The sequence below is a fragment of the Grampus griseus genome (genome assembly GCF_964374135.1).
Source record: "Grampus griseus genome assembly, chromosome: 2".
NCBI classification, from domain to species: domain Eukaryota; kingdom Metazoa; phylum Chordata; class Mammalia; order Artiodactyla; family Delphinidae; genus Grampus; species Grampus griseus.
This window is the reverse complement of record NC_139018.1, coordinates 12307545-12330472: the sequence shown is the minus strand read 5'-3', so window position 1 is coordinate 12330472 and position 22928 is coordinate 12307545. Positions and strand designations below refer to the sequence as shown.

The window sequence follows — 22928 nt, the reverse complement described above, 5'->3', positions numbered from 1 at the left end:
TAATTTATGGTTTTAATCAGTTTCATACTGATTTTGAAACTGACCATACTGATCAGTTTCATATGGTTTTCAATCAGTACGCATGCACACACTCTCCACAACACTGATACTTTGCTTTCAGATGGTATTTGTACTTCTTTATTTCATTTAATCCTTTCCTAATAGCACAGAGAGTTCCCAAATCACTGTTTCTTGCATCACGCTGGGGTGGGGGCAGGAGCCGCAGACGCCATGCACACACGCAGAGCAGAGCCACGCAGAGCTCCCGCAGAGGCTGCCAAGGCAGGCGCAGAACCTATGCGAGCAGTTCTGCTCTCAAGTTTTCCAGTGGTGTGCTCACCCCCCTTCATCAAAAGGATCTTTGAAAAGAAATCTACAACCAGTATTGACGACAAAGGAGGAGGTACAGACACCTTCCCACACATCCAGAACCACTGCGCCTCTTTGAGAAGCATCATCACATGCACCTCCCACTAATTTCAAGCACACGTGGCTGAACGGGCTGCAGTGGCCCTCCAGCAGGGGCTCTCTGGAGATCTGGCCTTAACACCCGCTTTCACTGGGACCATCCAAAGCAAAGCTGGGTCGTGCTGCTGCTCAAAGTTCCCGCTTCTCCATCCTCTTGCGATCCCCACACTTGCTCTTCACACACAACTGACTAATCCCAGAATGGAACATATTGAAAAGGAACACGACCAGACCAAGGAACATAAGGTGAGAGCCAAGAAAAAGTTGTGGTTCATTGAGAAAACTGCCACGCTAGGCAGTGGGGAAGTGCCTATTCCACACACAAAGGCACCCAGGGCCGGGCGTGCCCCACAGTGGGTTTCCACCCAGCGCGGAGGCTGGCCAGTGCCCTGGACCTCACCGCAGGCCGGGGCCAGTCCCCGTGGGTGGCTCCAACTGTGGGTGGTTCGGGCTTCCTCATAAATGGAGGACTGACACGGTCCTAGCAGAAGATGTCACCAAGTGTGTGGGCTGGCTGAAACACACGAGTAGAGAAGGACCACATCCAGGTGAGAGCGAGTTAACAGAAAACCCAGGCTGTCTGGACACAAACATTATCTTTCCTAAGGACTGGGAATTGAAGAAATCATCTGGTCCAGGGAATGCGTTTTGCAGACCAATGAAGCCATGGACCCTTTCTCAGAATAATGTTTTTAATTGCATACATTAAATTCACAGGACTATGAAAGAACCCAATTACACTGAAAGACAGTTATCAAAATATTTTTTAAACATATATGTAATATGTATAGTAACATACATGCTTCTTTATCAGTGACAAAAATTAGAAATGACAAGACTGGACAGCAGGTCTAATATCTCCTACAATTTTCAAGTAACGGTAAGTGAGAATACTTCAAAATAATATTTCAAAATACATCAAAAACTTCAAAATATGTCAGAATAACTGGTACAGCTGTAATGGGATGTATAAATATCTGTTTCTCTTGTTAATACTGCCACAGGTATTGCTAAGAGTCCTGTGGCTTACTGCCTCTATAAAGAAAAATCATACTAAATTTCACTAGAAGTTAGTAGAGAAAAAAGATGAAAATGGATCCCCTAAATTCCATCCACAGACCCCATATTAAGACCCCTAATCCCTTCTTTTTACAGATAATAAACCTTAGGCCAGAGAAGCCAAGTGACTTTCTTAACGGCACACAGCTGCTCTGGGATCAGAGTTCAGCTCTTACTGATGTCCTGTCTCTACCACTACAGCATGCTGCTTCAATTTAGGCTTTAAAAACATTTCTTTTGGATTTTTTGTTTTTGTTTTTAAACAAAAGTAATACATTCTTCTAACAGATTCATATAATATGGGAATTTCATTTAAAAAATAAAGTTTCTACCTTTCTTTAAATGCAGGCCTATCTAAGAGTAGACAGATGGACAAGAGCCTTCCTGGACCAGCAGGATCACATCATCCAGGAGCTTCTGCAAAAGGCAGAACCTCGGGCCCCAGACCAGACCTGCAGAGTCAGATTCTGCATTTCCCCAGGTGACTCGGGGGCACATTCATGTCTAAGAAGAGCTGCTGTGAACAACCTCCTGGAGCCCCTTCTCTGCTGCATTCTCCTTGGAAGCACAAGTAACCCCAACCCCTGACACTGAAAGTGGCGAGAATTCAACCCTCAACCTTCTAAAAGCCTTGCATTCTTAAGTCTGATTCCCAGAGGAAAGAATAAACAATAACAGAATAACAGGACTAGGGGTTTGGAGTAGGAGAATTCATCACGGAATGATGAGATCTGACACAGTAAAAATAACATTGTAACAACTCACTGTTATTAACCCTTACTGAGAGCCAGCATCCATACTAGACCAGGCACATGCACTATCTCATTGAATTCTCACAAATATCCTACACTAATAGTTAATGCTGTCGTCCCTATTTACAGATGGAAAAACAGGTTCAGAGAGGCTGAGCTGCTTGCTCACCGTCCCAGTCAATGATTGGGAGAGACCTGAAGCAAGATGGGACAACCTGAGTGGGGGGGCCGCATGTGAACAGGCTTGCTGAGGCCCAGTTCACAAGGACATCTGAGCAAACCTGACTGTGTCCCACCTCAATCCTGGGTCCCCCTCCTCACCAGGCCTGCCTGGTCCTGATGCCTTTAGCAGCTAAAGAACCGAGTGGTTTCTGCTTCCTGTGCTCTCTTTCCGGTCTCATCCAGAGGACTTGGTTTCAAACCTGTGTTAAAAAAGTAAGAAGAAAAGCCTGCAGGCGGCTGCCCCATCCAAGCACTCTTGCCCTTGTCTTACCTGCTGGGTGGTTAATTGTTTTGTTCCACAATTAAATAAACCTAGCCTTTGCCGGCATCTCGAAGCATCTGACTGAAGTCTCATTAAGCACTGAACTGGGCAAAGCCCAGCAAGGTCTGCAAGGTGGGTGAGTACCACGCTCGGTTTTAGGTCATTTTAAAAGTTTTCAAGAACTAGGCCCTCAATACATTTTCAGACTCGATGACTCTCTACAGGTTATCTCAAGACCCTAGGATCTTTCTCAATTAACATTTACCACGTGATACTCCATGCAGACACCGGGCAAGATATTTTCACAAGTTATCTGTGCGGTAGGCATTGTTGTACCCATTTTACAGAGGAGGAAACTGAGGCTCCAGTCTCACAGCCAGGAAGCGGCCAAACCAAGGTGAGAATCAAGGCCTGGCTGGCTTCCCAGTTCCAGCCCTCTCCACTCCAGCACACACGGCCTTCCCATCTCTGCCTTCTCTTCGAAATTCTCAGGAATCAATCAGAGGCCACCTGGTACACAGCTGCTCTGGGATCAGAGTTCAGCTCTTACTGATGTCCTGTCCCAGAGGCTGCTTGTTCCGTGACTAATCTCCCTTCCTTGACGGTAAGCTCTGAAGACAGCCCCACGGCTGTGCCCAGACTCCCTGCCCCCTCAGTGCCTAAGCCAGAGCCTGGCACCAAAGAGGTGCTCTATAAACAGTGACTGAATACACATTGGCCGGCTTTCAGGAAAAATAACTCAAGAGAAAGCCTCAGGCCAATGCCATTCATCTTCCAAAAGGATCCATTTGTGTTCCTCTCTGCCCGCTCAGGCACTTTGATCAATGAGAAAACCCCAGGCCAGGAGGGAGTATAAAGATATTGCTTGTAACTTCACAAATGACCAGAGGAATTCCTTCAGTCCCTGGGGTAGCGCGGCTCTCGTAAAAGACTGCTTTCTCAGTTGTGAAACATTTCACGAGCATCAGTTATTGGTGGAGTCCCTAGATTTGACACTGCGCCAAGCTGATTAGCAAAGCCAGAACGAAGAATGTCCACCCAGAGTGGTGACGAGTGGAGCCCCAAACGGGACAAATACGCGTAAACAAGTGGCATTAACATTCAGGGACCCTAGCCAGAGGTCCTATTCTCAGAGGCAGTATGATGATAGAAAGGTTCCTTAATGGGGGTTCAAATCCCAGGGGCCCAATCGCTCAGCTCACCCCTCCCTGAGTCTTCAGCACCAACACTGTTAACGCCACAGCATCCTGCCTTTCCTGCAACAGCCCTTTCCTCTTTGCCAGTAACCATGTCTATCTGGCTCTCCATCGTCTGAGATGCTGACCATCAGATCGCCCAAGGGGCCAGCATCTGGGGGACACAGTCTAACCAGCCATGAGTCCACCACCCTCATGGAAGTTGCCCTGGTGCTGGGCACCCACAAGCCAAGATGCCAGTTTTCTTGATGACAAAAACCTTCTTGGTTCCTGAACTGTAATTCTTGGATTACTGCCTGCGTCAAAGGTCCTGAGTGATCCAGATTTACATCTCGGGGCTTGTGGACTCAAATCTGAGGCCAAACTTTGTTCCAGAAAGAGCAGGGTCTAGTCACCTCCCAAGTGGAACACCAAACAGAGAGGTCAACAAGGAAGCTCAGGGCTTCAAGGGACCCGGGCTCTGAGCCTGGCCCGGCCCAGCCTGCAGAGGCAGGGGACAAGGCAGGAAATTGCTACCTTGAAAGTGGGTCCAAAACCCAGAAAGAGTAAAGCCTCAGTGAAAAGTGTCCACTTGCTTTTTTAAGGCAGACTTACTTACAGTTTATGGGAAGAAACCAGGGCATGGAAAGGACAAAAGAGCAAGGGCACTACATAGGAAACAGTTGGCCCCCAACTTTAAACTTCAATTGGATCAAGTCTCTAGATTTAACTATTACCAGTTTACGGAAAAGTAGAGGGGTTGAAGGAATACGTTATATACCACACCGACAACACAAGCAGCAATATCCCAAATGTAGGAAATTCTACAGGACAAACGACTCAGCCTCTTCAACAAATACGTGGTAAGAGAGACAAAGAAGATTAAGACATAGTTAAGAGATTTGTCAACCAAATGCAATCTGTAGACCTTGTTTGGATCTGATTCTAAAAGAAAACAATAGAAAGGGGACATTTACGAAATGACCAAGGAAAGTTGAATCCCACCCAGATATTTAATGATAAAAAGGAATTATTGTTGATTTTGTAGGTTTGATAATGGTATTGTGACTATGATTTTTTAAAGAAGCTTTATCTCTTAGAGACACATTCTGAAGTATTTAAGGATAAAATGATTTGATGCCTGAGATTTGCTTTAAATTGATCCACTGGGTCAGAGTAAAGAAGAAATGAGAGTGGGTCTGTGTTGAGAATGACCAAACTGGGTGAAAAGTAGACGAGTGTTCATAATGATCTCTCTGCTTTTGTCTAGGTTCAAAGTTTTACAGAACAAAAATTTATTTACAAAAAAAACAAGGCAAGAGAAGGCCCTAGTTTTTCATCATGGCTCCAGGACTGACTCTTGAGAGGCTTGAACAAACTTTTACCTCGCTGAGCCTCAGTTTCCTCATCCAGAGCCCGAATGGGTTCAAGTCCTGGCTCGGCCCTCACTTGCTGTGTGACTTTGGACAGATTCTTAACCTCTCTGTGCTTCAGGGCCAACAGGAACAACAATAGTCCTACCGCAGGGGTTGTGGTGAGGATTCAACATGTTCATTCAGGTAAAGATCCTGGCACGCAGCACTACATGTTTGGTTTTATTCCTACTGCTGCCATCATCACTGTCGTTGATTATTTTCTACATTGAAGAGGAAGAGGAGAAGAAGGCCCCCTGGAGATGTGGTCCTCCCCTCGCAGAACATCCAAGTTTTAGAAGCGTTTCCCAATTCTCCCCATCACACTGGAGCTGCTTACTCCAGCTTCCTCCCCAGGATCAGACCTACACTCTGGGAAAAAGGGACACTCCTTCTCTGGCAGTGACGACCCCAATCACCAGCTTCTCCTTTCAAAAATGTCCCCGTCTTGGTTCCTTTGGTTCCTCCCCCCTCTCCCCCTCCCCGTCTCTGAGCCCTGCTTCCCTGTGGCCTGTTCCCAGGCCCGCCTCTCTCATCCCTGTTCCCGTCCTTCTGGGGCCCCCTCCCCATGACTTCCCCTCTCATAATGCCCAGAAGGACCTGTGTAAATCAGAAAAGGCAGGGTGGGGTGAAGGGAGGTTGGAAGGAACCCGGGACTTATGAATGCATAAGGCTGAACTTTCTGGAAGTGGACGGGCCGGGTGCCAGTCCTCCTAGGGTTCCTGGATCGTATTCTCCTTACAAAAGGGCCATTATGAAGACTCCACATCCCCCGTGTGACAGGTTGGGGGCCTGTAAAAAAGTGCATGACGTCACAGGGACCAGGAGATAAACAGGGTTCCCAGCCGCGTCTTATTCTCGAGGGCACTGGGATCCTGGAAAGAGGGCTGTGGGAGGGAGGGGGGTGCTTCAGAGAGCCCTGTGGCCATTCCAGGCTGTTCCCCAAAAGGGGCCTGCAGGACTGCCCAAGACATCAGGGAGCCCTACAGCCATCCGAAGCCCCTCCCGAAACCCTGGAGTGACTCGGCGGCTCACTCCACCCCCTTCCTCACTTCCAGACATGCACATGGTCACTCAGCTTGTCCAGCCCCACAGGACATCGTGGAAGAGCATCACCCCACCCCCAACCTCTCTTTCTCTGCATTTGCTTCGGGATCATTTCTCTTCTCCCGAACGAGAGAGGTCACATGGGCGAGTTAGGAAAATGTGGGCTGGTTGTCAGGAGAGCTGGACTCCCGTAATTACCTAACTTGGTGGAGTCCACACTCCCTTTTTTATAAAAGGAAGAGGCTGCAGTTAAAGACTGTTAAAGTCCCTGCCAGTTACAGCGGCCTATTGTTCTACAGGTTCTAAGGAAGTACGTTACTATCTTCCCCACCAGTGCTTCAGTCCACGGCTTGATTCAGTCTACTCTTTCCCATGAACACTTATCTATGTTCAAAGTGACCCTCGGCCAGCTCCCCGCCCCCACCCCCCACACACATACACACACACACACCCCTTGAGACCAGTAAGAATAGAGAAGTTTAGTTAAGGTGTATCCAATTTTCCCTTTTAGCTCTGAGAGATACTTGTTTGCATATTATTTCCATGTCGTCAAATGGAAATGCACTCATTTGCATGAACATATAGAAGACATTACAAAATCACCAACACAGCCTCTCTAACAGCGGGTTACAGCTCAACACTTCAGAGCCCTGAAATGGGACCAACAAAAATCTCACTAAGTAGACTAATGGTCTACCAAACTTTCAGGGTATAGGAAGGAAATATTAGAATTTCAATTCATATTTATTTTGATCAGATCCTTTAAATTTTTCTATTTCTTACATATACTTTACACTCCTCCAACCATATTACAATAACAGGATACGCATGTAATTTATAAACATGCATATAGTAAGGGTCCAGGCTCAGAAAGATTTTGCAGATGGGGTGCACGATCAAAAGCTTTGCAGCCATCATCACTCTAGACCATCTCCCAAAGCTGGAGGCAGTTGCAAAGTTTTGGTCCAGCCAAAGCTGAAGCAACAAGGGAGGATCCCAGGTAAACCTCCACCAAGGCCACACTGGCCAACAGAGCACCAGTGCATACCAGGGCACCTGTCATACCACTTGCCAACAGCCTGGGGACATCATGGCATATGGCGTCTCCTTCCTCCCCAAGGTCCACTCTTGCTATGAGCTCCCATCAGCGAGGCTCCTTTTGGTCCAAAGAACCCTGGTCCCCACCCAAGGACCCCACTTTCTTTCCAGAACAGTTGGCCCTGGCCCTCAAGTCTTCTTTTGTTTCAGGAGCAAATGTTCCATTCGAGGGTGAGTAATGCTGAAGACCCTAGAAAGCTGGTCCTTTCTAGAGCTTCTCTCTGGGATTCACTTACTGCATCTGACCAGACATATTTGTTATCGAAGAGAGAAAACATGACCTTGGTCTTCAAACAGATAGATGATAGATATTACCTAAAGGCAGATAGACAGATACATAGATGAATGATTGATAGACAGATAGACATAGATAGAAATAGATAGATGACAGATTGATGATAGATGATAGGTAGATACATAGATCGATAGATAGATACATAGATGATAGACAGATAGATAGATGAAAATAAAGAAAAAACAAATTGGCTTTCTGGGGGACTATCAATAAGACAGCACACTAAACTCCTCCCTGGGTGGGAGGGTACCCAGAGACACAGGCTGCTAAGAGTGAAAGAACCGTGTACCACGTAGGTTGTTTCACTGGTTCATTGCATGAGAACTGACTTCCCATTTGGGGCTGACCTGCTAGACTAGGACGATGCCTTCACCAATGGAGAGGAAGCCTAGGACGCTGGGCTACTCACCTACACACTGGTTGCCTTCATCCATCTGGTATCCAAGGCGACACATGAGAGGCCTCGAAATCGTGGGGTAGTTTGGAGCTGACAGCGGGGGTGCAGCTGCTGGGTACGGACCTGAGTAGGGGTTGGAGTAGGGGTTGGAGTAGGGCCCTCGATACACTGGGTTTGTTCGGGGGATGCATAAATACCCGCCGTTTTGGTTAACACACATCATGTCTCCTCGGCAGGCCTCGGGGATGGTCCGGCACTCATCAATATCTGCAAGGGCCACAGAAAGGACAGGCGTTAGTGGCCCCTTGGCCACACTGTGCCAACTTCAGCAGAGCTCTGTACCAAGAACGCCATGAAGGACACCCAAACACTCTTTGCCAGCATCTGCTCCCAAACATGTAGGGCTGGGCCTGGCAGCTACTCCCCAGATATTGGCTGAATTGAATCAAACTGACAAGTGTCATCCAAACGTCAGCCATCAAATACCATCATCATGATGTTTGGGTCACAGCTACCAAAACCTGTACTGTCACATGCTTAATACTTTTCTCTTAAATGAACCCACACTGAAAACCCAAGTGGGGACTTCCCTGACGGTCCAGTGGTTAAGACATCGCCTTCCAATGCAGGGGGTGTGGGTTTGCATCCCTGGTCAGGGAGCTAAGATCCCACAGGCCTTGGGGCCCAAAAACCAAAACATAAAACAGAAGCAATATTGTAACAAATTCAATAAAGACTTTAAAAATGGGCCACATAAAAAAAAAAGAAAGAAAAAGAAAACCCAAGTAAACATATTATTTTCATCTTACGTCACGACAGCAAATGAAAAAAACCCTATCAATGATCAAAGATAGAAGGTAAGTAAAAATAAATATATAACTATTAAAATAAAGATGGTTTACCTGTGGATGTACCACCTAAAAACATCTCAGGTATTCTTTTGTGTCCATATGACACTCGGGAAACGCTGGGATGGACCTAATAATTGTACCCACTTCTACTCCAAATAACAGCTGGGCGGGGAGAAAGAGTCCGCTGCGTCCAGAAAGACAAGGCTTGGCGGAGAGCTAGTTTCTTATTAGGAAAGCAGAGACTTACTTGAGACTCGGCTCACACCGTGCCAACAAACAGGGCCCGTTTCCAGCCAGGCTGGTGCTCTGCTTGTTGTGTCTAGAGCGGGGTGTGGGAGTGGCAGGGGGGTAGGTTCTCTAGAAAATCAGCCTTGCGGGGCCAGGGACAGGGGAGGCCTGAACTGAGGCGCCAGCGTGAGCAGCTGCCCCAACCCCCCGCACCGGGGCTTCCCACCAGCCTTGGGGTCTGCTCCATGTGGGGCTGGAGGCTGGGAGAGAGAGGCCTGAACCCTGACCGCTCACTCCAGCCACCTCATCTGAGACTCGTGCCAACTCCCGCCTCAGGAAAGGGAAGCGTGGAGTCCCATTTTCTAACTGTAAGCCTGAAAGCGTCATTAAAACTGGTGGGCCACAAAAGACGGCTGCCGTCCCTCTCTGCATCCCTTGGCACATTCTCAACCCCCTTCACCTTAAGTCAAAGTATGAGCCTAGAGCTTCCAAGGCAAGGCTTTTTCCCCACCACCCATCATTCTTTTCAACCCTAACTAAGCTCAGAGACTACAAATGATTTGGCCTAAATCAAATATCATTAAAAAGGTAAATATATCCCTGAGGGGAGAGCCTTATTCCTTTTCTATACTCTATGCTCCATCCACAACAAACTAGTCTATACTCTGAATGTCTTTTCAATGCCCTGATCTTTGCTTACGCTGTTCCTACTACCTGGGATGCTATTTCTCAGGATCCTATTCATCCTTCAATACCCAATTCAAATGTGACCTCCGTGAAGGCTTTCTTTATTGACCTCAGACGTAAGGCATCACTCTCTCCCCTACTTCTGCAGGACTGATTGCTTTTACCTCATCTTGACAGTGACTTTATTCTACCCTGTACAGTTTACTCCATCTAGACCTACCTCTCCCACTAGAGGGAGCGCTAGGAGAACAGCCCCAAAATGTCTGTCCTCTTCCTTGGAACCTGTGGCTACATTAGGTTACATGGCAAAGGGGAATTAGGTATGGATGGAATGGAATTAAAGTTGCTAATCAGAAGACCTTGAGATGGGGACTTCCCTGGTGGCACAGTGGTTAAGAGAATCCGCCTGCCAATGCAGGGGACACGGGTTCGAGCCCTGGTCCGGGAAGAGCCCACCTGCCATGGAGCAACTAAGCCTGTGCGCCACAACTACAGAGCCTGTGCTCTAGAGTCCGTGAGCCACACTATGAGCCTGCATGCCACATCTACTGAAGCCCGCGCGCCTAGAGCCCGTGCTCCGCAACGAGAAGCCACAGCAGTGAGAAGCCCGTGCACTGCAACAAAGAGTAGCCACAACTAGAGAAAGCTGGTGGGCTGCAACAAAGACCCAACACAGCCAAATATAAATAAAATTTTTTTAAAAAGGGTTCTCTTAAAAATAATAATAATAATCTTAAAAAAAAAAAAAAGAAGAGCTTGAGATGGGGGAATTCTCTAGGATTATCTGAGTGGGCCCAGTGAAATCACACAAATCCTTAAAAGTAGAAGAAGAGGCAGAAGGACTGGTCAGAGAAATGAGGCAACAGAAACATGTGAGGGACTTAACTTGCTGGCTTTGAAGATGGAGGAGGGGGCCACGAGCCAAGGAAGAGGGTGGCCTCTAGGAACTGCGAAAGGCCTTCAGCCGACAGCCAGCAAGGAACCAGGGGCCTCAGTCCTACAACCACAAGAAACTGAATTCTGTGGGAATGTAAATCCATGCAGCCACTATGGAAGACAGTGTGGAGGTCCCTCCAAAAATTAAATCTAGAAATACCATGTGATCCAGCAATTCCACTTCTGGGTATATATCCAAAGGAAATGAAAACAGAATCTTGAAGGGATATCTGTACTGCCATGCTGATTGAAGCACTATTCACAACAGCCAAAATATGGAAACAACCTAAATGTGCATCAGTGGATAAAGATTTGGGATGGATAGATGGATAGATAGATGTGATATTATTAATATTATCATCATATGAATAATATAATATTAATAATAATCATATGAATATTACTCAGCCATGAGAAAGAAGGAAAACCTGCCATTTGCAGCAACATGGAAGAACCTTGAGGGCATTATGCTACGTGAAATAAGGCAGACAGAGAAAGACAAATGCTACATGATATCACTTATGTGTGGAATCCAAAAAGCCAAACTTACAGAAATAGAGAATAGAATGGTGGTTATCAGGGGCTGGAGGGGTGGGGGAAATGGGGAGATGTAAGGGTACAAACTTACAGTTAGAAGATAACTTCTAACTGGAAGGAAATAATGCACACTACTGTGATTATAATGAACAACACTGTATTGCATACTTGAAAAATACTAAGAGAGTAAATCCTGAATGTTCTCACCACAAAAAAGAAATGGTAATTATGTGATGTGAGGGAGGTGTGAGCTAAGCTACGGTGGTCATCACATTGTAATATATAAGTGTATCAAGTCAACACATTGCACACCTTAAACTTACACAATGTTGTATGTCAATTACATCTCAATTTTTAAAAAAAAGAAACTGAATTCTGCCAACAATATGCATGAGCAAGAAAGTGGATTCTTCCCTCAAGCCTCCAGAAAAGAACACTGCCCTGCCATCACCTCGATGTTAGCCTGGTAGAACTTCCATCGAGCTTTTGACCTGTGCACCTGTGAGATCATATATTTGTGTTGTTTAAGCCACTAAGGCTTGTGGCCATTTGTAAAGGCAGCCCTAGGAAACTGATACAGATGGAGAGCTCCTTGAGGCTGGGGATCAATTCTTCCTCATCTCTGCCCTGTCGCAGGGCTTACCCAGTGCCAGGCACAAAGAAGGTGATCAATGGAAGGGTGTCGTTGATTTCAACCATCCCGTGGCACTGTTTTCTTCCATGGGCAAGGCTGATACAGATTTGACAATACTGAGTGACGGCTGAGACAGAAATGGTCCTGTGATTGAGCTGTCCCTGCACCCCACCCAGAGAAGGATCTTCAGTGGCCTCCTACCTAAACACTGTCCTGATGAGCGGTCCAGGTCAAAGCCGTTAGTGCATTGTTGCTGCAGGAAGGGAGAGAGAGAAACAGGAGAGGTCATTCTGCTTACTTACCTTTTTTTTTTTCTTTCACTATAAAAGTATTCTAACTGCATCACAGGAGGTATGGAAAATGGGTAAAGAAACAAGGCATTTATAATACCAACATCTGTGTTATAACCTCTATTTGTCCATTTTTTTGGGTATTTTCTTACAATCATTTTACACTTTAGCATTACTTTTTAAGCCCCTGCATCATTGCTTCAGAATGCCCATTTTTAGCAGATGGTTATGGGGACTTCTCCCTGCTCTGGTCATGAAGAGCAATACTAATCGCATCTGATCTGCCCAGTGAGGCTTGCCCTGTGCTCAGCCCTTTCTGAGAGAGGATAGGACTGCTTTTAAGGGCAACCACTCTCTTTCTTTGGGTGCTATTTAACCCCTTTGCAGCGCCCGGCATGAATTCTTCGCCCCCCATGAAATCCTCGACCTGATTACGAGGTCTGTGTGTAAAATAAATCTGCACAGTGATGTAGTCAGTTTTTTAAGAAAAATAGAATTGGGGAAATTCTTCCATTTTAACCTCAGGAAGACAATTACACAAAGATGAGATGCTTCCAGAGACAGCCAGGTCTCAAAAGTCCCTGAGGGCTGCAGGCTTCACATACAACTTGAGTTACAACTTCATGCATTTAGAAAAATCTCATGGGCTCAACAATCACCCCTAGAGCTGACATGTTATAGGAATAAGTCAAGGAGGTGTGGTTTTGCCCGTGGGGGTCCCTTCCCTGGCCTTCCCTACGGTTTATGGGGTTCAACTTCCCTGAGCTATGCGCTGGTTTGTGGAGATGATGGATTTAGCCTGCATTCCTGGGAGTGGGGCCTTGGGGCCAAAGAAATGGAGCGGATGAGCCAGGAGGTAGTGCCATGAAGTTCAGGAAACCAAGAGACTCGAGTTGCAGCCCTGGCTCACCAACTACGTGCAGGCGTGGGTTCAAGCCCACTACCTGGCTTCAAATTCTCACTCTAGCCCCTGTTCACTGCATAACTTTTCTATGCCTCAGTTTCCTCATCTGTAAGATGGAGAGGATACTACTTACTTCTGAGTGGTTGTAAGGACTAAATTGTTAGTGCATGTAAAGTGCCTACAGTGCAATAAACACTATACTATAACCCGCGCCCTCTCTGGATCTAGATGTTAACTGTCACCACAGAGCTAGATCAGAGGACGCCAAGGTCCTTCCAAGGTCTAAAAGTCTTTGGTACTCTTCCCAAGATTCTTTCCACCTCCAATGAAATATATTTCAAAATTCTTAATATGAAGGGAAAAAACATTTAAAGGGTGTGATCAAAATAAATATGAATTGAAATTCTAAGATTTCCCTCCTATACCCTGAAAGTCTGGGAGACCATCAGTCTACTTAGTGAGATCTTTGTTGGTTCCATTTCAGGGCTCTGAACTGTTGAGCTGTAACCCACTGTTAGAGAGGCTGTGTTGGTGACTTTGTAATGTCTTCTATATGTTCATGCAAATGAATGTGCATTTCCATTTGACGACATGGCCCCTCAGCCCTGCTCAGAGGTGGGGCTTCTCTCATTTCTGAGCTAGAGATGCAGAGGGGCTGCCCTGAGCTCCTCAGGAGGGATCTGTCCACATTTCTCAAGGGCTGACACAACCGTCACTTTGTAAAGTCAGGGATGGTGCAGGCTTCTCTGCACAGTCACCCAGGAGCCCAAGCTCCCCCTACACGCTCCTCCCAGGGGTCCGGGCCAGAGGTGGGTCCTCACGGGTTGGGCGCTGAGATGCCTCACAACTGCATGTCGGCCACACACACCCACGTGGGCCACACGCAGGCACCCAAGGGGCACCACTGTCCAGAAACACTAGAACACGCTTGACTTTTTAACACACTAAGTCAAGACCCCCAGCCCCACCAAAGGGACAGAAATGAGGCAGCATGATCTGATTATAAGAGTCTTGGATTGGGAACCAGGACACCGAGGTCCAGCCCTGCCACTTATATACTATGTCACCGGGGGCAAGTCTCAACTTCCCTGAGCCCCAGCTTTAATCTCTATACAATGAAGAGCTCGGTTTAGGTAAACAACACAATGCGTGGCTGGACACCCTCGCCCTGGTTTTTAACACACTTCCTGATAAGTAACAAAATAAAAGTCTTACCTGTGCATTCCCAGGACTTGGAAGACAGAGAGCCAGAATGGTCACAGTGAGTATCCTGTGGAGGAGCGAGAAGTCAATATAAATGCTCAGGATGCTCCCAGGACCCAGGTCTGGGGTAACTCGTGCCTCTCGTGCTGCCTGTGTGTTTACAATGATGACTTCACCTTGTGCTTGTCTTTGGGCAGGGGGATGGGGGGCGATGCTCCAGAGAGGCCGGGGAAACTCCAGATGCCCCAACCACCCCAAACAGAACCGTGCCCCCTCCACTGGTTTCATATGTTGGGATAATGTGTTCGGTGGCATTTTTATAAATAAAGGGTCTTGCTGCTCCAAATCTAACGCCCACCGCCATGGTATTAACAATGTATTCACCAGCCGCTTGGCCTTTACTCCTGACACAGGGGACCTGCCTGAGTTTTGAACATCTTCATTCTGAAATGACCACAGTGTGAAGAAGCCGTCGTGCCCTCGGATGATGAGAGGAAAGGAAAGTACAAACGTGAAGCACGTGAGCTCCATGGAACAGAGGTGTCAGGGGGAAGGAACGCACGTGCTCCCAGAGTGCGCCTCACACAGACCCTGATGGAGGAGAGGACGCGGGGACCTGGGCAGCCCCAAGAAGGAGCACAGCTGACACTTAGGAGGAGGTGTCAATAAACTGTGTTTCTGCATAAGCCACCGAGCCCTGATCCTGCGATTTCTACTCTTCATCATTCACCAGCTGCTATCCAACAAAATCGCGGTCGCCAATTAGCTTTAAAGATAAAAAATCAATACCACCTTACATCCAACAGGATGGCTACAACCAAAAAAGCCAAAAGCTGGTGAGGGTGTGGAGAAACTGGAACCCTTGTGCACTGTTGGTGGGAATGTACGTTGGTGCAGCCACTATGGAAAACAGTCTGGAGGTTCCTCAGAAAATTAAAAATGGAACTACTATATGATCCAGCAATCCCACTTCTAGGTATATATACAAAAGAATTGAAAACAAGGTCTCAAAGAGATATTTGTACACTCATGCTCATAGCAGCATTATTCACAATAGCCAAAGGGTGGAAGCAACCCAAGTGTCCATCAACAAATGAATAAACAATGTGTTATATACATGCAATGGAATACTATTCAGCCTTAAAAAGGAAAGAAACTCTGACAAGTGCTACAACATGGATGAACCCTGAGGACATTATGCTAAGTGAAATAAGCCAGCCACAAAAAGACAGATACTGTTTGATTCCACTTATATGAAGGATTGACAACAATCAAAATTATAGACAGAAAGCAGAATGGTGGGTGCCAGGGGCAGGGGGAGGAGGGATTAGGGAGGTGTTTATGGGTATAGAATTTCAATTTTTCAAGATGAAAAGAGTTCTGGAGGTTGACTGAGCCACACTGTGAATGTACTTAACACTACGAACTGGACACTTGAAAATTGTTAAGGTGGTTAAAAAAATCTATGCAAATACAGAGCTTTATTTGGTGCTGTTATTATTGAGTTCAACAGGGGTTTATCTGAGTAGTTACTAGCTGTGAGCAGGGACCCTAGGTAGGCAGAAAAACTACAAAACTATGACCCAGATGCTGCCCTGGAGAGCTGGTTGGGGAGCCACGTGAACCAACAATGTCTATACCCTTTGGTTAGGGCACTGATAGAAATGCCCACTGAGTGCCAGGAGAGCCAGGCTGCGGGTAGGGAATGGAAGGTCAGGGAAGGCTTCCTGGAGGAGGTGATCTCAAAGGCTTCTTCAGTAATTCAGTGGACCTGGCACCTGGTTGGATTTAGTGACCTGTTACTGTCAATGTATACCTTCACTTGACAATCCCTCCCTTCAGAAAAAGAGCGTTCAATAGACTGCAAAACTCACTCAATCCATGACAGAAGGCGCATATGAATCAGCAACGCTGGGGTACTTGGAGGGCCCCAGAATTAAGGTGACATCCAGAGGAAACAGGACTCTAATGTGGTGTTGGGAGAGGCAAGCCCACTTCCTTCATCGAGTCCTCAATCCAAAGAATAAAGACCCTGGAAGCCCACAAGTTTTCCTTTCATCTGAGTGCCTGTGTGAGCCAGATTCTAGAACACTGGAGACAGCTCTGACCTTATAAAGTGCAGAGCCAAATCCCAGGGCTTTTTGATATTCACAACAGCCAGATTTATATCTGGAAGGAATGAAAGAACAATAACAAATTTATTTTCCAGGCTGTATATTATGAATTTCAACGTTTTCCTGTTTCTTCACATGAAGTTTCCTTTCGGTTGGTTATAAAACCCTGTCTCGTTTTTGTTGGAGACAGGACAGGCTGACAACGCAGTGGACTTCAAGACCTAGTAGAAAAGGCATGCTAACCCATTTCTCCCCCTACCCCACCTCCCCTACTCCCTTTGGCTAGAGGGCAATCCTCTTTGGCTGGGGACAGGTCTCCTCTGAGAAAGCCCATCTCAAGCCCGGCCTCCTGCAAGGGCCACAGCTGGGGCCTGGGGGCCAAGTAAGCTCCAGGCTTAACTGAGACGGTTTCCCAAAAATGACATAACATCCAAGCATTGCTGCTCTCACAGCGTCACCCATAGCTGCACTTTGTCATGAAAAACTCTAGAAAACTCCAAAATTAATTAACTATAAGAAATTTGGGGATCCTTTGATGTTCAAAACTGGTCCCCGGAACTTTCAAAAGCAGGTGGGTCCACCCATTTTGGGCTCCATCCTCAAGTGGAGGAAAGCTGGGCGGGGGTGGACGTGGGGATGGAGGTGGGGGACCAACTGAATCTCAGGGCTGTCTGTTCAAGAAGTGCTGGTCCCCGATCCAGGATGACAGGATTACAGCTTCGTTTTCAGCACACACACGCACACACACACACAGACACACAACACACACGCACGCACGCACGCACACACACACACTTTGTCTAAAGCAGCTACGTTTTCAAGAGTGCGCTGGATAAAAACTGCAGATGTAATCTAGATAAAATTCTTTAAGCTTTAACGATCCCTTGACTGGAACTTCAATTTCCTTAAGGAATATCAAAATGTTTGCTTACATGCATTTCTGTCTGCAGTCCCCACTTTTCATTGGCTCGAGACTTCTGGGTCGCATGCCCTTTGAGAATCCCACACAGACATAGAGCAAATCCAGCCCCGGGATGTGCAGCTAGCCCGTTCGCTTGTCCAACAGCCGATGCAGCAAAATAATTGCTAGTGAACTAGTAATTGATCTCTCAAATTAAAAAAAAAAAAAAACTTAAAAAAAAAATTTAAACGGCACACAAATTTGCTGCCCTTTCGGAAAAGAAAGAAAGAATCAGGCTCTGAGATTTTTGCCGACCTCTGTCGGATGCTGGCTTCTGAAACTGTCTTATAAAATACCCACTCCCAAAAGAAGGCTTCAAGATGGAAATTACAGAGGCGCAGCTTTTTACAATTAACAATATCATTGCATCACTAGCTAATGCCTTTTCCAACATCCTGACACAGCCTGAATCACGGCCATAGCCATTTTCCACCCATCGGGTTTGCAGTAAGGTTTCCAGACCCTGGAGGAAAAAGTCCGGAGCAGAGAACGTACCTTTTAAATCCTGGCATGTCCAAGACGCGTGGGCAGGAGAAGCAAGGGGGAAAAGATGGAGAGCTCTCAGCGCGGGACCCTCGGAGCAGTTCCTGAACTTCGGCCTCCTCTGGGCCTGTGGGGCTCGCCGATACTTTTATTCCAGGGGGGACGAGCGAGGCGAGGAGAGGACAAGGGGAGAGCCTGGGTCCTCCGAGCCACTGGAGAGCTGACAGAGAAAGCACCTGGTTTTGCTTAGCCCTCTTCAGTAATTCAGCATTAAACCAATTGGAGGAGGAATGTTAAAAATGAACACTTCATTTTCTAAGTATGTTAAACAATGCAAATGGGGCCTCAGTCTGGACACAGCTGGTTCAGATTACAGCACTCACCAACTGGCTAGACGCCTCACAACAATCTTGGGGCGTCTGCCAGGACCAAGTGCTCAGTGCTGGGAGGAGAGCCCTTTCCCGGGCGGCAGCGCAGCCACACTCAGGCTCCCAGCATCTCTACGGGAGGCGATTGGCGGGCAAGTGCAGGAGGGTGGGGTGCGGCGGGCGGGGGGGGCGGCTGGGAGGACCTGTTGACCCTTTACTTCCCACCCGGGGAGGAGGTCCCCAGGCTGGGCGGTCGTGGCTGAGGCTGGGGTGGGGATCCAGAGCATCTGCACTTGGTCATGGCATTGGGACACCCATGAAAGTTATTCCCCTCTGGGAGAGGAAGAACTTGAACTCATGACAAACACAGCGACAGGGACTAGAGTCTTGATTTATTGGGAAACCAGACCCAACGAAGCAGAGGCTTGGGGTAAGCGGCAGGAGACTCACGATTTTCCAGAAGAAGGGGTGGGGAGCCTGAGGGGATGGGAAAGAGGAGGAGGATGGAAATTGGCTGACACTTATTCAGGACGTCAGCTTGTGCAATGCAAACCTTGGGGAGGACACTCTCCCAGGCCCGCCCTCAGGCCCTGATTCTCGGGGGCCTGTTCTTGCTTTAAGAATTGTCCATGGACCGAATCAACATGTTGTACACCTTAAACTTACACAATGTTATATGTCAATGATATCTCAATAAAGCTGGACAAACATTTTTAATTGAAAAAAAAAATGTCCCTTGGCTTGAAAGTGATTTTAACAAGTAACAAGGTGATTTGAAAAGACAAAAGGACAGTCAGGGAAACCAGAATGATGGATAAATAATAATAACAAAAGCTCTTTGGTAAGTCCTTTATATTTGTTGTATTGGTGGTTTCACACTATTTCTTTTTCTTTCTTTCTTTTCCTTTTTTTAAAGCATTAGATCCCTTTTTATCAAATGAAATCTGACCAAAGACACTATTCTTTAAAAGATGAAAATGGATTGGCAGTAGTCCAGGCCCCTGCTTCCCCACCTGCACCTTCCTTTGGGCTCCACAACACAGCCCTACCTCCAGCTGGGAAAGCACTGGTGAGGTCCTTTCTCCTCATGATAGGAATTATTACCTCCATTGTACTGGAGGGGCTTATGAGAGGTTAGGTAACTTCCCCATGGTCACACAGCTATTCACTGATTCTGCTGAGCCTCCAAAGTCTGCATATTTAGCCTTCCTAAAGGGCATTTTTTTTTTGTAAGTAAACGGAATCCTACTTATGAAAATACATTCAACGAGAAAGGCAAACTGTTGATAGTTGTTGAAGCTGAGTGTCCATTATACTATTCTATTTACTTTATATGTGTTGTACGTTTCCCATAATAAAATATTTTAAAAATATATTATATTTACAAGGTTATTCCTTGCTCCCATTGCTTGGAATAGCAAAAAGAGTATAAAGAGCCTTATCCATCAATTAGGCATCGATAGGGTTAAAGTAAGGGACTTCCCCAAATAGACTATTGTGCAACCAATACAAAACAGTGGACATATAAGAGGACATACTGGATGACACCTTTGATACAGAAGTCAAAATGAGGTAGTCACTGGGAGGGGGCACAAAGGACCTTCTGGGTGCTGGTAATATTCTAATTATTCATCTGGATGCTGGTTCCACAGGGGTGTGTACACTTAAGATTTGTGAAGTCTTATGTATGTTACACTTTATATTAAAAAAGAAAAAGACTGAAGGAGTTCCTTATGGGCTGGTATTGAAAGACTTGCAATAAATTTTGTAGGTCAAAATTGTAGAATATCGGCAATTTCACATCGATCAAAGTAGTACGTTAATAAGTGTAACAATAAGTTGTAGGACTGTGTGTAAAGCATGCCACCGTTTGAGAATAATGTATATACACAAGTTCTTGCTTGCATGTGTATAGAGAAGACCTCTCCAGAAGGATATAGGAGAAGCTGTTAGCATTGTTTGCCTCCTAGGAAGGAAATTGGGTAGGCGGCTGGGGAAGAGATGTGAGAGGAGAATTAGCCCTTCCCTGCTCACCTTTTACTATAATTTGAATTGTGTACCATGTACCATATTTTGTACCTATTCAAAATATGAGGTTAATTTAATAATATACTCTATTTGTGTAGAGCTCTTTGGTGGGGTAAGGAAGAGGTATTTTTTGTTTGTTTTTTGGCGTTTTTAAAAAATATTTATTATTTATTTGGTTGTGCCGGGTCTTAGTTGCAGCTCGTGGGCTCCTTAGTTGTAGCATGGGCACTCTTAGTTGTGGCATGCATGTGGGATCTAGTTCCCCAACTGGGGATCGAACTCAGGTCCCCTGCATTGGGAGCACAGTCTTAACCACTGTGCCACCAGGGAAGTCCCTAGGAAGTTTTAAATGACTTAGTCCATTACTTCACTTATACTATCAACCCTTCTGAAGGATAAGGAGGGAGAGGAAATCAGTATGACTGTTCTCTGCATGAGCAAATGGAGAGCCTTGAAAGCAAAACTGTCCAGAGACCCATCTTGGACCAGAGATTGCTCCCACCTTAAAACTATAGGGTTGGAAGAGGGGAGAGAATAAGAGTTCCAATAAAATTCTGAGTCTTGATTTTGCCACTTACCTGTTGGGTGACCTTGGACAAGTCACTTAACCTCTAGGCATCTCAGTTTCCTCACCTGCAAAATGGATACTATTTACCTCTCAGGGTAGCTGTGGGAATGAAATAAAAGTTAGTTATCCTCGTGATTGTCACTGTGTCTAAATTCCCACCCCTACACACTCCTGTCCCAAATATCTTTAATAACTGGTAAATTATCCACTTCCACGGACGAAACAGCCCCACTCACTGTTGAGCAGGTCAAATTGCTGGAAAAGTTTTGTCGTGTATTGAATCCAAATCTGCTTCCCTATGTGGAACTACCTTCCATGGATTCTAATTCTCCCCTCAGCAGCCACGGGCTAGTCCCTCTTCTACGACGCAACCAACTGCCTTTTCGTGAAAACAGTTCTACCCCTTGACCTGGCTGGTATCCTCTTCCCCAGGCTGAACAACGCCAACCCCAACCCTGCCCCGCTGGTGTCACGTGACCCGTGTGTCACGTGACCCTGCGGCAGCCTGGTCTGTCTCCTCCTCCCTGGGCTGCATCAGTTCTTGGTTTGCACTGAACTTGCACCAATGAAGCAACTTGGAGTCCACAGGCTGCTTAACACCATCTCCTCCATCCCACGGTTGGGTTGCAAATTCTTTTGAAGGGAGAACAGGTTTTGCATGCATCCCTATTAAATTTTTGTTCATTGCACAAGATCTTTTTCAAGATGAATTCTCCTATCTAAAGTATTAAGTATCACTCCCAGCTTTAACAACTACAGATATGTTGACCTTGACCTCTGTGACTTTATCAGAGTTATCAATAAAAAATTTACTGGGACAGGCGCTGGAGTGAAGCACTTGGTCCAGGCTGGCACTGATCCACTTCTTTCTTCAACATTTTGGGGCCACTGCTGATTGTCTAATTCAGGGTGCCACCCACTCCACTCAGATCACATTTCCCCAACTTCTCCACAAAGACTGGGTGAGAGGCTTTGTCAACTGTCCTAACATCAAAATGCACCTTTTAATCGCATTCCCGATTTAGCAACTCTGTTTTAAAAAAGAAAATGCGATTTGTGAGCATGAACTACCAGTGAGTCTGGTTAGTTTCTCAGCACTTCCCTTCCTAAGTGCTTTTTGTTTCTTTTTTGGTTTTTAGTTGCAAAATAAGGATCCCAACCTCTGCCTCTTCTCTCAGCATCAGAATCAAATACAACACAACTAAAGAACGACTTACGACGTGTAAACTGTAGTAGAGGGAAAAGTTTTCAATCAGCAGTAATCGCGCCTCCGATAAACCTCGTTGGCTGTGATACTGCCACTGTGCAAAGCTAAATTGCAGTATAAATGTAAGAGGTTATCACCGGCTGAATGGGACTTTCCTGGCTCCAATGAAACTCAGTTTGCTCACAATGCCGTGGGTTGGAAGACAGATGGGCTATTTTTTTAAAAAAAGGTAATGCTTCAAATTGGAGGGAAAATTCACAAAATTCGACCTTTAATGATAGATTTTGACGATTAATATTAAATAAATTTTTGACGATTAATATTAAATTTTTTCACTGTCCAAAAATAACTACATTGTAGTGCCTTTCTAGCAGTGAATGCAAAACGCGGAAGGGGACTATGAACTGTCTACGGTTATGCTGGTGTCTACACACACTCTCTCCTTTGACCCCCCACAATAACTCTGTCAAAGAGGAAACTCTCCATTTGGCAGAGGAAGAAACAGACCCAGAGAGATCAGAGCCACACCGACAATAAACAGTCCAGATGGAAGCCCAAACCGAGCCTATCTGGTTCTGGAGCCCTCATTGCCTCCAGCTGGCCAAGCCTTGCTACCCCTGACTTACAAGGCTGGTTCCCGCCCTTCGTCTTAGCTCCTCAGGAACACTCCAGAACTCCCTGGGCCCTTCCATCATTACCTTCTCTTTCTACTTCCTCAGTACTAATAAAGTCTTTCACCTCT

General features: G+C 46.2%; 1 protein-coding gene across 2 annotated transcripts in view; it reads right to left on the bottom strand.

Annotated features, from left to right (window-relative positions):
* FBLN5 (fibulin 5) overlaps positions 1-18290 on the bottom strand; it is an 83290-nt gene extending 65000 nt beyond the window's left edge. Inside the window, exons 1-5 of one of the 2 annotated variants that reach the window (XM_082649492.1) lie at positions 18028-18041; positions 17504-17736; positions 14470-14524; positions 12262-12313; positions 8200-8454 (exon numbers count right to left, since the gene is read on the bottom strand). In XM_082649492.1, coding sequence (XP_082505618.1) covers positions 8200-8454; positions 12262-12313; positions 14470-14524; positions 17504-17559 — 418 coding nt within the window. In that variant the 5' untranslated portion in view covers positions 17560-17736; positions 18028-18041. Of the gene's footprint in view, positions 1-8199; positions 8455-12261; positions 12314-14469; positions 14525-17503; positions 17737-18027 lie in introns of both variants that reach the window. The other variant, XM_082649493.1, reaches the window with a different exon arrangement.
* Positions 18291-22928: the final 4638 nt, after the last annotated feature.